Raw genomic sequence first — 13440 nt, 5'->3', positions numbered from 1 at the left:
AGTAGCAACAGCTCTTTTCTTCTGCACGTTTCTTTGCTTCACTGGGAGATTATGTTATGAGTTATGAAATCTATGTATAGATGATTAGAACAACACATGCTTTTAGAAAACAATTACAGTGAATTATTTCATGCTAAGTCATATAAATGTTTACAAACCTAAATCTCATTCACCGTTGGTTTAATACCATAGTGAAAGGATGCCATATCTGCCAAGCTAGAATGTGATAATTTAGGGTTTAATAATTCGCTTGTCTTCCCATAAAATTTAAATATTTCACCAAGACACTAGTTTCAAGATTGCTGCATAAATCAAAGTTCACAGAGTCAATGACCCGCCAGAAAACAATGTTTTCATACTGAGACGCTTATGAAAGGACTAAAAGACTACCATGATTATTTCCACAAAATAACTTTATGCATTAAACAAGCAATTAAAGAGCTGTGATGACTACAATTGCAAATGTAAAATATTTACAATCAATGCACATAGAGACACCAGAATGCAAGAATAGAATTGAAAACAAACAGGCACGTTTAAGGCCATAGGTGACAGATAGTTTGGTCAACTAAAATTCCTATACAAATACATGGATATTCACACCTTATGAATACTTAGTCAGCGGAAATGTTTGCAATATCTTGGCAGGTAATTGAGTATGCAATAGACAACAAGCCAACCTGTATTCTTGGTAAACTTGTAGGCAATTCACATTCAAATTTTCATGCAAGTATGACAAAATTTGTCATTCAAAATAAGAGGTGGACTTTAGGAACGTTTATTCAGTGTTTCCTAACTAGGAGAGCAGTGCAAATCAAACCTACAATTATCAACAAACGGTAAAACATTTTTACATCAGCACATATATGTTCAAAATAAAAACATTCATTTATATCCTATTGGCGCAAAATATTTGGCTCTAGTGCATTAAGCCTTGAAATTTGAAAAGACACATGATAGTTAAGAAAATCTTAAAATTAAGAAAGAGCAATTATGTCTGCATTATATTTGTGCTGTTGCATTGACTGTGCATTAAAATGTGAAATCAAACCATATATATACTGTGTATGTAAGAGGTCAGGATCAAGTTCCACACTTGAGGGCTGTTTATTGCCCACGAGTCAATAGAGAACAAAGATCGGCTTAAAAAACAAAATGAACTGTGTTAATGTCTCTCTCTAGTGGACTTGAAGGGATAGTTCACCCAAAAATTAAAATTCTGTCATCATTTACTCACCCTCAAGTTGTTCCAAACCTGTATGATTTTCTTTCATCTGTCACCAAACAGTTGACGGTAGCCATTGACTTCCATAGTATGGAAAATATACTATGGTTACCGTCAACTGTTTGGTGACAGATGAAAGAAACTCATACAGATTTGGAACAACTTGATTTTGAAGAATGCTGTTAATCAAACAACTGTTTGGCTATCAGCATTCTTCAAAATCTCTTCTTTTGTGTTTAACAGATGAAAAAATGCACACAGGTTTGGAACAACCTGATTTTGAGGAATGCTGTTAACCAAACAACTGTTTGTTTATCAGCATTCTTCAAAATACCTTCTTTTGTGTTAAACAGATCAAAGAAACTCATACAGGTTTGGAACAACTTGATTTTGAAGAATGCTGATAATCAAACAACTGTTTGGTGAACAGCATTCTTCAAAATATCTGCTTTTGTGACGAAACAGATTTTTAAAAAATGCATACCAGTTTGGAACAACTTGAAGCTAAGTAAATGATGACAGAATTTTCATTTTTTGGTGAACTATCCCTTTAAGATGCATGAGCTTCCTGTGACATTCTAGTTTCACAGGTCTACAATTAATAGGAAGCAATACTGCTAATGTAGCATAAACTGTTGGTTAGAAATCATGAAGCACCTTAGAGGAGGATTTCCTGATTTAAGTGATTCAGAGATGACTAACTGAAGGCATGTGAGAGTTTAAAGCACCTGCTGTACTAAAACCATTCCAGATTATTTCTGAAAATCAACATCATAATGTCTGGTAACTTCATAAACTCTATGACTGAAAAGGGAAGCATATGAACCCTTTCAATTTCCAGCATAGCAGATTAGTCTAAAGGAAAGGTCATGCCTGAGATCATCTCAGCCCTGCAGCCCTTGCCAGAATACTCTACTTTACAGTTGAGACAGAGTAGTGACATGCATGATGTCATGGAAAGAGGTACAGAGGTTCTGAAACAGAGTTTCAGCATCTGTCTCTGGACTGGACTTCCAAGCGGTGCAGGATGCAACAATTCTACAATGGGATGAAAAGCATTAAAACTATAATAATATGCCCAAAAAAATTATAATATATAAAATTATAAAATACAGTTAATACATTTTTTTTTATGTAATATCACAAATATTTAAAAAATGTTTATAATATAATTTATATAATATAAAAATAATAATAAAAATGTTTATACGAATTATAATAAATAAAATGTTTTTAAAAAAATTATCATAACTGATATGGACCAACCTGTCATCACGGATGCGGTAGAAAAACCCATATCCGTGGGGCACCATGGGTGCAACTGCTCCCAGTACAGTAGTGTAGCCCACTAGACTAGTAGAAAGCACAAAATTCCCCCCTCCTCCACTGTAAAACAGAGTGACAAACATTTCGCATTTTACAAGAATTAGAAAAGAATTTCGCATTATACTTCCCTTAGGGTTAGGGTGTACAAGAGCAATACAAACACATCAATACACTGGAAATGAACCACTGGAATGAGAGTGTTGGGTCAGACCTTTTAGAGTAGAGTGGATCTGTGTAGAGTTCAGGCACAGGAAGACCCTCCTCTTTAGCAATCAGATACAAGCCCAGGAGGTGTCTGTCAAAGCCTGAAATGTGCAAAGATCATTCAAACATTTGTACTTGCCATATATGATCTATTACACAATGTAAATGTTATCACACTGACACACAAACCTTTTCCATCCTGTGCCTCTCCCATCAGTTTGTTATGTTTACTGAAAGCTGCATTTAAAGCTTGTCTTTTCTCTTCAATCTGCATTAAAAAGACCACAAAAAGCCATCAAAATAAACTGAGAGGATTTAAATGTCTAGCTCTGTGGTTCTCAACCAAGAGGCCAGGGGGCCTAAAGATGACTTCAAATGAGTTTAAGTAATAGAAAACAAGTATTAAGATAAGCTAAAAATCTAAATATTTCTTATTTTAATTCACCCCCTTAACAAATACTTTTTTTCTTTAAAGGATCAGGGTTCCCACAGTCTTGAAAACCTGGATATATGAGGTATCCTAACCTTAAAAGTATGATTTCTAGACCTGAAGAAGTCATGTAAATTGATATAATCTTAAAACGACATTTAAGCAAAGTTCTAAAATTTGGGTGGAAAAGAAATCAAACAGAAATTGAGTACAAATATTTTTAAAAATCCTTATCTAGTAAATCATGAGGTAACACTTTATTTCAATGGTCCACTTTAGACATTCTACTAACTATACAGAACTTTGCATCTGCATATCTACTACTCTCATTAGAGTATCAGTAGTAGACTGTTAGTTGACTGTTAGGTTAGGGTTCGGGTTAGCAGTACAAGTTGACATGTAGTTGCAAAGTTACTTATAAGTGTTTGCAGATATTAAGCAGACAGTCTACTAATACTCTAATGAATGCTAGATGACATGTAGTTGCAAAGTTACCTATAGTTAGTAAAATGTCTAAAGTGGACCATCAAAATAAAGTGTTACCCATCATGAACGACTGAAAAAATGTTATTGGTAATTTATTGGGATCCCTGAAGAATATTCAGATTTTAAAACTGGAATTCGGAAACTTATTTTTTATTTTAATTCTAATTATTATGTTTGTAATCTATGAATTATATCCTAGTTTCTGTAAATGAAAATCTTTTTACAGCAAATATACCAGAGATAACCTATATATGAAGTTCACCCCGAAAAATGAAAACTCTGCCATGTCATTCCAAACCTATATGACTTTCTTTCCTCTGTGAAACACAAAAGAAGAAATTTTGCAAAATGTCTGAGCTGCTCATTTCCAAACAATTAAAGTGAATGATGAGGGCTGTCGAGCTTCAAAAAAGGACAAAAAAAAAAAAGAATCATAAAAGTAGCAAGCTATACAATACATTTAAACCAACTGAAATCACATTCACGCTCCCGAAATGTAGCGCACAAGCCATGTGGACAACTTTTATGATATTTTTTAGTGATCCAACAGCCCTGGTCTCCATTTACTTTCACTGTAAGGAAAAAGATGGGTCAAACAGGTTTGGAACAACATAAGGATGAGTAAATGATGACCGAATTTTCATATTCGGCTGAACACAGGGCACTCACAGTGGCTGTAGGGTTCAACATGGTTCTGCACCAGTGCTGGGCCTCCACAGTGCAGGGCCTCATGGTCTCTGTGCGGCCATGGAAGAAACGGCGTGTGGTGGCCGTCTCATAACAACTACCAGACCTGAGGGTGATAGAGAAAGATGCCAAACTTAGCAAGGACTGAAAGCTCTTGATTATTCAGTCAAGGAGTTATCCAACACACTTACTTTCCGTGTAGCCTGTAGTATGCTAACTGAAGAGCCAACTGTACAAATGTGTCAGGGTGAAGCTTCTTTTTCTTAATGGCTGTTTTTCCAAAGGAGGTAAAGGCATAACTAACAACCTGCAGGTCCTGAGACTGTTGATACAGACACACTGAGATGAGCGCTTCATGATGTTTACTAAAAACTGTATACTCAGTTTGCATTAATGCATTATGTGATTGTATAACAATTATTGGTTAATATAGCGTGTAGAAGTCAATGAGAGTACCGTGTGCGTGTGTTACTTACACTTTTGTTGTACTGTTCTTTAGCCAAGGCAATGTCTCTCCTCACCCGTTCATCCACGGTGAATATAAGCTCCTCTGGCAAAGGCATCTCACGCACAACCTCTGAACCCTGGGAGTCATATGATAATTTCAACATAACAGTCATGCACATAAAATGATATACAAACCCGATTCACAAAAAGTTGGGACACTGTACAAATTGTGAATAAAAACAGAATGGAATGATGTGGAAGTTTCAAATTTCAATATTTTATTCAGAACACAACATAGATGACATATCAAATGTTTAAACTGAGAAAATGTATCATTTTAAGGGAAAAATAAGTTGATTTTAAATTTCATGGCATCAACACATCTCAAAAAAGTTGGGACAAGGTCATGTTTACCACTGTGTGGCATCCCCTCTTCTTTTTATAACAGTCTGCAAACATCTGGGGACTGAGGAGACAAGTTGCTCAAGTTTAGGAATAGGAATGTTGTCCCATTCTTGTTTAATACAGGCTTCTAGTTGCTCAGCTGTCTTAGGTCTTCTTTAATCGCATCTTCCTCTTTATGATGCACCAAATGTTTTCTATGGGTGAAAGATCTGGACTGCAGGCTGGCCATTTCAGTACCCGGTTCCTTCTTCTACGCAGCCATGATGTTGTAAATGCAGTATGTGGTCTGGCATTGTCATGTTGGAAAATGCAAGGGCTTCCCTGAAAGAGACGATGTCTGGATGGGAGCATAATGTTGTTCTAGAACTTGGATATACCTTTCAGCATTGATGGTGCCTTTCCAGATGTGTAAGCTGCCCATGCCACACGCACTCATGCAACCCCATACCATCAGAGATGCAGGCTTCTGAACTGAGCGCTGATAACAACTTGGGTTGTCCTTGTCCTCTTTAGTCCGGATGACATGGCGTCCCAGTTTTCCAAAAAGAACTTCAAATTTTGATTCGTCTAACCACAGAACAGTTTTCCACTTTGTCACAGTCCATTTTAAATGAGCCTTGGCCCAGAGAAAACGCCTGCGCTTCTGGATCATGTTTAGATATGGCTTCTTTTTTGACCTATAGAGTTTTAGCCGGCAACGGCGAATGGCACGGTGGATTGTGTTCACCGACAATGTTTTCTGGAAGTATTCCTGAGCCCATGTTGTGATTTCCATTACAGTAGCATTCCTGTATGTGATGCAGTGCCGTCTAAGGGCCCGAAGATCACGGGCATCCAGTATGGTTTTCCGGCCTTGACCCTTACGCACAGAGATTGTTCCAGATTCTCTGAATCTTTGGATGATATTATGCAGTGTAGATGATGATGACTTCAAACTCTTTGCAATTTTCAGAAACTCCTTTCTGATATTTCTCCACTATTTTTCGCCACAGCATTGGGGGAATTGGTGATCCTCTGCCCATCTTGACTTCTGAGAGACACTGCCACTCTGAGAGGCTCTTTTTATACCCAATCATGTTGCCAACTGACCTAATACGTTGCAAATTGGTCCTCCAGCTGTTCCTTATATATACATTTAACTTTTCCGGCTTCTTATTGCTACCTGTCCTAACTTTTTTGGAATGTGTAGCTCTAATGAAATCCAAAATGAGCCAATATTTGGCATGACATTTCAAAATGTCTCACTTTCGACATTTGATATGTTATCTGTATTCTATTGTGAATAAAATGTTTATGAGATTTGTAAATTATTGCATTCCTTTTTTATTCACAATTTGTACAGTGTCCCAACTTTTTTGGAATCAGGTTTGTACACAAATATACATAAAAGTAGTCTTACCTTCCATACTCCACCACAGGCCTTCAGTTTTTGATCTACATAGTATCCATTAGACACTAAAACCATGGCATCATATGGCGCATGCTTTAAACAATCAAATAACAATGATGACAAAAAAAGTGATTATTATTCAAATGATGTATTTATATCATAGACATATGATAAACATTGACATGGACTGCAATAATTTGATTACTGGTAACATTAAGGCTTTATTTAGACTAGAAAATTATTTAGAATTATTTCGATTATTTAGGTATATGTTTTCTGGTCGCATTCAAAAGTTTGGGGTCAGTAAGATTTTTTTGTTTGCTTGTTTTTGAAAGTCTCTAATGCTCATAAATTACATTTTAAAATATATTCAAATAGAAAATTATTTTGTGATGGCAAAGCTGAAATTTCAGCAGCCATTACTCCAGTCTTCAGTGTCACATGATCCTTCAGAAATCATTCTAATATGCTGATGGTCCTCAAGAGACATTTATTATTAATATCAATGTTGAAAAAGTTTGTGCTGCTTAGTAAGTCAGTATTCTCTGATGAAAAAAAAGCTTTTATTTTAAATAGAATATTTTATATAGAATATATGAATATAACAAGGTAAAAGTCTTTACTGACACTTTATCCATTAAATGCATCCTTGCTGAAGAAAAGTATTCATTTTTTCAAAAAAAAAAAAAAAAAAAAAACTTACTGATCTCAAACTTTTGAACGGTAGTGTATGTAAAAATATACATAAACTATAATAATGCTGCCATAATCAATAATTGTATTTACATCACAGTTAGAAGCGAAGGTCCCATTAGAGAAGCAGATGAGATTGTAAGATTTATCACCCCAGCGGATTGTGGGGTCACCAGTTAATGCCAGATGGGTCAACTATCATGAAAGACAGAAAGAAATCTAAATTTCATTGGACCAAATATAATATCTGAGTGACATAAGTGTGTTTGTATTGTACTCAACCTGTGTGTAGTTTTCAGGGGTGGCATAGGGCTTGGCATCATCCAGTGCGAGCACAAATAAAGAACTCTGAATAGTTTCTAGTATGTTCTTATTCACAGGATCAATGGAGATCAGATACTCCCGAGCCTGAAGAGACAGATGGGGGGGGGAATCTTATCATGATAAGCCTGGAATATCCAGAACAGATTTATAAACTGTTGGTGGAACTCTACTGAAGGTTAGAATTCTTCCACATCCTTGTAGAAAAAGTCAGGTGGAGTTCATTTGCCTACTGTGCTGTGATTGGTTCTGGTGCTCCAGTGGAGGACGTGGCTTTACCTTCGCCCAGCGGGTCCTTTCCTCAGTGGTGAGAGCGCTCACACCGTCCCCCTCAGGCTCTCCATCACAGCATTCTTTAATGTAAGTGAGCTGCCTAAATGTGGAATAGCATACAACTTTACTATTTCAGCAGTTTATAGTGTGCTTACTGTGTAAAATACAATGGACGACCTACTTTATTATCGTTCAAAAGTTCGGGAACATTAAGGTTAAATAATGTTTTTGAAAGTCTCTTGTTCATCAAGGCTGCATTTATTTGATCACTGAAAATACAGTAAAAATTGGGAAATACCATTACAATTTTTATATCTGTTTTGTTAATATATACTGCCAGACCCCCAAAAAAAGTCGCTGTTTGGATTTAAACAGGCAAATACTTAAGAGTCTATGGATGGAACAATAATACAGTGATTATTATTTTTCTAGCATGTTAAATGTTTGGCAACGGTTCTTTTAACCCTAAAAGATGGAGTGTGTAGCTTTTCATTTCTTAAACAATTAAGATGTATTATGGCCATATTCCAGGATGACAATGTCGAGATTCATCAGGCTCAAATTGTGAAAGAACTGTTGGGAGGGAGCATGAAGAATCATTTTCACACATGAATTGGCACTGACCTTAACCTCAGTGTAAGTTTTTGGGATGTGCTGGAGGAGACTTTACAGAGTGCTTGACCCTTGCATTATCAATACAAGATCTTGACCAAAAAATTATGCACCTCTCGATGGAAATAAATGTTGTGATGTTATTTCCATCAAGAGGTGCATCAATTTTTGGTCAAGATCTTGTATTGATAATGCAAGGGTCAAGCACTCTGTAAAGTCTCCTCCAGCACATCCCAAAAACTTCTAATGAAATTAAAGTCTGGACTCAGAAGTGCCAATTCATGTGTGAAAATGATTTATCATGCTCTCTGAACCATTCTTTCACAGTTTTAATTCTGGTGAATCTTGACATTGTCATCCTGGAGTATGGCCATGATGTGTCTTCCTACATGGTTGTTTAAGAAATGAAAAGCTACAGACTCCACCTTTAAGGGTTAAAAGAACTGTTGCCAAACATATAACATGCTAGAAACATAATAATCACTGTAATAATGATCTATTCATAGATTCTTAAGTACGTGCCTATTAAAATCCAAACAGCGACTTTTTGCCGGGCTGTGTATATCATAATACATTTTAAAATGTAATTTATTCCTGTGATGGCAAAGCTGAATTTTCATTACTCCAGTCTTCAGTGTCACATGATCCTTCAGAAATCATTCTAATATGCTGATTTGGTGCTCAAGAAAAAATCCATATAATTTTTGTTGAAAACTTCTTAATATTTTTGTGCAAGCCATGATACATATTTTTTTTAGGATTCCTTTAAGAATAGAAAGTTCAAAAGAACAGCATTTATTTGAAATGGAAATCTTTTGTAACACTGGAAATGGCACTTTCTTGGCACTTCTACTGTCACTTTTTGCTCAATTTAATGTGTCCTTGCTGAATAACAGTAGACAATATTTGTCAAAATTTGACACAAACAGAGGCTACTGCATGAAATACTGTATCACCAAGCAATCTTTTAATATCTCATTTTATCAGACTGCCAAATGTTATAATCTTAATGCAAATTTAGTTTTAAAAACGTTTTAATTTCCAAAACGTTAAATGGACATCACTAGCAGAATTTAACATGTAACATGACGAGGTCACGTGACAATGACATAGTGTACTACTATGTGAAACATTTTTCGTAGAATGCTGCCTATTGTATTATTTACTCATTAAAATGTAAAAAATGTTTGAAGACATACATTAAGACAGATTAAACAGGATAAAAAAAACACTGAATCAATGAAAACTAGGACAATTGGCCCTATACCTCAACAGCTCTGGGGGAGTGAGGATACGGCCATCACAAAGAGCATCAAATGTGAATACCCTCCCACGACACATCACTATCATGTGAGAAGGGCAGGGTCCTTCGCTCTCTACAACACACAGAGATCACACATGTAACACACAGACACATGTATGCATACAAGCAAGCATGCGTATATGCCTGACCTGTTTTAAAGAAGTTGAGGATGGTGTCTTTAGTGATGCCAGGCACTTTGCAGGTGCAGAAGAGCATGCGGAACTGATCCATGTCAAAGGGTGTTGTTCCTGCTTTATGAACAGCCAGCCTCTCCCTGATCAATATCGGCAAATACAAACAAATAACCATATTACTTACATAATACATTACTGATACAGACAAAAACGAGACATAGACACTTTTTGAAAATCATTTACTACATCGGCTGTTTCTTTGTTTACATAAGTGATCACATACGTGCGGATAAGGTCCCAGTACTGGAGGCTGTGCCACAAATTTATGCTGGACCTTTCCAGCTGCGTGCCCTCGCATGGAGGCCAGCAGTGCTCCAGGTAGGCTGTAGGTCCCCCAAAATTAACATTCAGCTGAGAGGGGATGCGCACCTCTAGATACGCTGTGTCCAGCCACCAGTCCTCAAGCTGAAGAAGAAAAAACACCAGGTTCAAATAAAGTCTATAAACTACATACATGAAAATACATCAGTTATGTAAGCGATTCATTAGTGTAGCTCAAACAGAGCGATACAAAAAATGTGTGTACCCAGTTGCGCCTGTTCTTGGCTCTCTGCAGAAGCTTCTGGTGCAGCTGTTGTCCGATTCCCTCCTCAAAGCGTTTCACAATGGCCTCTGTGGCTCCAAACTCCTTCTCAGATGCAAAAGGTTTCACTGGAGAAATAATAGAATAATAATAATATGTAATTTAATTCTGCATTTCCCCCACATATTTTACTCATTAAACAAACTTTTCTTTTCTGAAAAAAAAAAGTAAAAAATTATTTAACTGCTTAATGAGGCCAAATAGAAAAATATAAAACATAAACTAACATATTTGTTTATAATTTATCTTTATTAATTTTAAATATTTATATTTAATGTTAATGTTTCTCTTTTAATGAAACAATACTTTGAAATCTACAATTTTATAATGGGTATCAATCAGTTATTTTAGTTTAAAATGGAAAAATTTTCTCTGGTCACACATCTGTAATAATAATCATAATAATAAAATAATAATACATCCTTTAACTATTACACATACATATTATGATAGTTCTATAGTTATATAACTATCATAGTTTTATATATATATATATATATATATATATATATATATATATATTATAGTCAAACCAAAATTTATTCAGACACCTTGAACATTTCATTCATTAATACAGTTTATTCACTATAATTTTAAAAAAGGTAATAAAATATGACAAGATCTCAGAGTTAAACTGTGTCAGAAAAAATTTATCTTAATTATGTCAGATAACACTTAAGCAAAACATGGTCAGGTCAAAGTGTCTGAATAATTTTTGGTTGCAAATATTTATCAATTTTATGGTAGTCCACTGTATGAAGAATTTTTGGGTGTAATGTGTCACAGTTTACTTTATTTTGCTATTCTCACTTATATATATGAACTATAGTGTCCTGCACCCACTAGTGAAAATAATATCAAAAATACAAAAATATCAAAAATGTCTACATAATTTTTGGTTTGACTGTATATATATATATATATATATATATATATATATATATATATATATATATATATATATATATATATATATATATATATATATATATATATATATTAGGGCTGTCAAACGATTAATCACGATACAAAATAAAAGTTTGAGTTTGCCTAATATATGTGGGTGTACTGTGTGTAATTATTATGTATATATAAATACAAACACATCCATGTATATATTTGAGAAATATTTACAAGTATATGTATTTATTTATATTTTTATATAATTTATATTATATATAAATACATTTTTTGTACATAAATAACATATTTCTCTTACATATATACATTAATTTGTGTGTATTTATATATACATATTATTTACACATTACTCACACATATATTATGCAAACTCAAACTCTTATTTTGTATGCGATTAATCGTTTGACAGCCCTAATATATATATATATAGAAATATAATAAAATACAAACCAGTGTTATTTTAGTATTATTTATATACTATTATTATTTGAATCAGACAGTTTTCAGTATTCATAATTTTTGTATTTAGTCATTTAATATGTTTATATGCTTTAACACTTTTTAATGTAAGTTTTCATAATTTTAATAATTTAGTTTTTTATATTTCTATATAGCTTAAATATTTTTCATTTTAGTTTTAGTAATTGTACTTTCCATCTAATATTTATCGTTTACTTTATATGAGCTTTATTTCAATGAGCAAAAATAAATTGCAATAGTTTTAGTTAAAAACAACAACACTGACACAGACATCATCTTTCAAAGGACATATTGAAATTAAACAGCTCTGGTCATGTCTGTATTTACTCATTAAAATGTTAAAATGAAATCAGTGCAGTCTGCACTTTCGTTTATAGTCAACATCTTCGTGTAAAATACATCAACAACTCTTTTAGACCCTTCAAACTTTAAAGTATACTTGGTCACAAATGTGACCAGCGAAATTAAATAGTTTGATAACGCTCCTATCCTCATGTAGTTACACATAATATCCAGCAGAATCAATCCAGGTGTTGAATGACCTCTCACCTGAATGCAGGTATTTGTTCAGCGTGTTCTGTAGATCGGGCACGGGAAGAGGAGGGAGGCTGCTCTGATACTGAAACGTCCGCTCTGCAGTGGACTCGAACATCTGATTATCCATTATTACTCGACTGATTCAACTGCGAATCAAATCAGATCAACAGTCAGAAAGACTCAGTGGCAGCATGCCCAATCATATCATATTATAAACAGCCTACACTTCTACAAAATCTGTTTATGTTTACTCCCCCTAGAGACGTGCACTTGACGCAATACCTTTTAATGCAGGATTCAACTCTGGATTTAATGCAGTAATGCATGAATAAATCACTGAAATCAGGCATATAAATCAATAAAATCTTAAATACATGTAGGTCATGATAAATACACATAATGCAAACGGAAACAATATCGAAGTGACTTAACGTTACCTCAGTAAGACAAGAGACTGCAGTAATCCGGAAACAGGAACGGCTGTGAAGCTGCACGGGTGAAACGGAGATTCTTGACACAGGAGAACCTCGTTGTGTACATTCAACAACACTAGATCGGGAATCGCTCCCGTTACCTTTGCCCTAATTACAAGATGTGAAGTCAAAAACAATAACAATGACACAATCAACATGGCCAACCGCCTGAACATATTTCAAAATACAGGTTCTGCAGGAACAACGTGACGGCGAAGGAATGAAGGAATATCAAGTTGTGTGCTGCTCATTTAGGCCAAATTAGGTTTTGAAACACATTTCCAAGCCATTCATTCATTCATTCATTCTCAAATATAATGAAATATGAATATCTGACCTAAAATATTATTTCATAATTAAACACATTATGTGATTGATTTTTTTATATATATAAAATTTTATATTAAAAAATAAATAAAATGTCTATTATTTTTACAATCTCTGGACACC

General features: G+C 34.5%; 1 protein-coding gene across 1 annotated transcript; it reads right to left on the bottom strand.

The window, feature by feature from the left end:
* Positions 1–395: 395 nt before the first annotated feature.
* crot (carnitine O-octanoyltransferase) lies at positions 396–13155 on the bottom strand. The gene is made up of 17 exons (XM_048153113.1): positions 12955–13155; positions 12530–12663; positions 10523–10647; positions 10220–10401; positions 9952–10076; positions 9767–9875; positions 7894–7987; positions 7576–7701; positions 7387–7488; positions 6610–6693; positions 4835–4942; positions 4550–4680; positions 4341–4464; positions 2945–3023; positions 2763–2856; positions 2492–2611; positions 396–2263 (listed from the first exon to the last, which is right to left on the bottom strand). The coding sequence occupies exons 2-17, from the start codon at positions 12642–12644 to the stop codon at positions 2143–2145; spliced, it is 1839 nt and encodes a 612-aa protein (XP_048009070.1). The 5' UTR covers positions 12645–12663; positions 12955–13155; the 3' UTR covers positions 396–2142.
* Between the last annotated feature and the right edge of the window lie 285 nt (positions 13156–13440).

The sequence above is a fragment of the Megalobrama amblycephala genome, linkage group LG13 (assembly GCF_018812025.1).
Source record: "Megalobrama amblycephala isolate DHTTF-2021 linkage group LG13, ASM1881202v1, whole genome shotgun sequence".
NCBI classification, from domain to species: Eukaryota; Metazoa; Chordata; class Actinopteri; order Cypriniformes; family Xenocyprididae; genus Megalobrama; species Megalobrama amblycephala.
This window is presented reverse-complemented; position numbering and strand designations above follow the sequence as displayed.

Coding starts and splice junctions, on each gene's coding strand:
- crot (XM_048153113.1), bottom strand. CDS start 12,644: ATGGATAATCAGATGTTCGAGTCCACTGCAGAGCGGACGTTTCAGTAT. Junction 6,694..7,386: donor CCTTCGCTTCTAACTGTGAT/GTAAATACAATT, acceptor GATTGTTTAAAG/CATGCGCCATATGATGCCAT. Junction 4,681..4,834: donor AAGAACAGTACAACAAAAGT/GTAAGTAACACA, acceptor CTGTATCAACAG/TCTCAGGACCTGCAGGTTGT.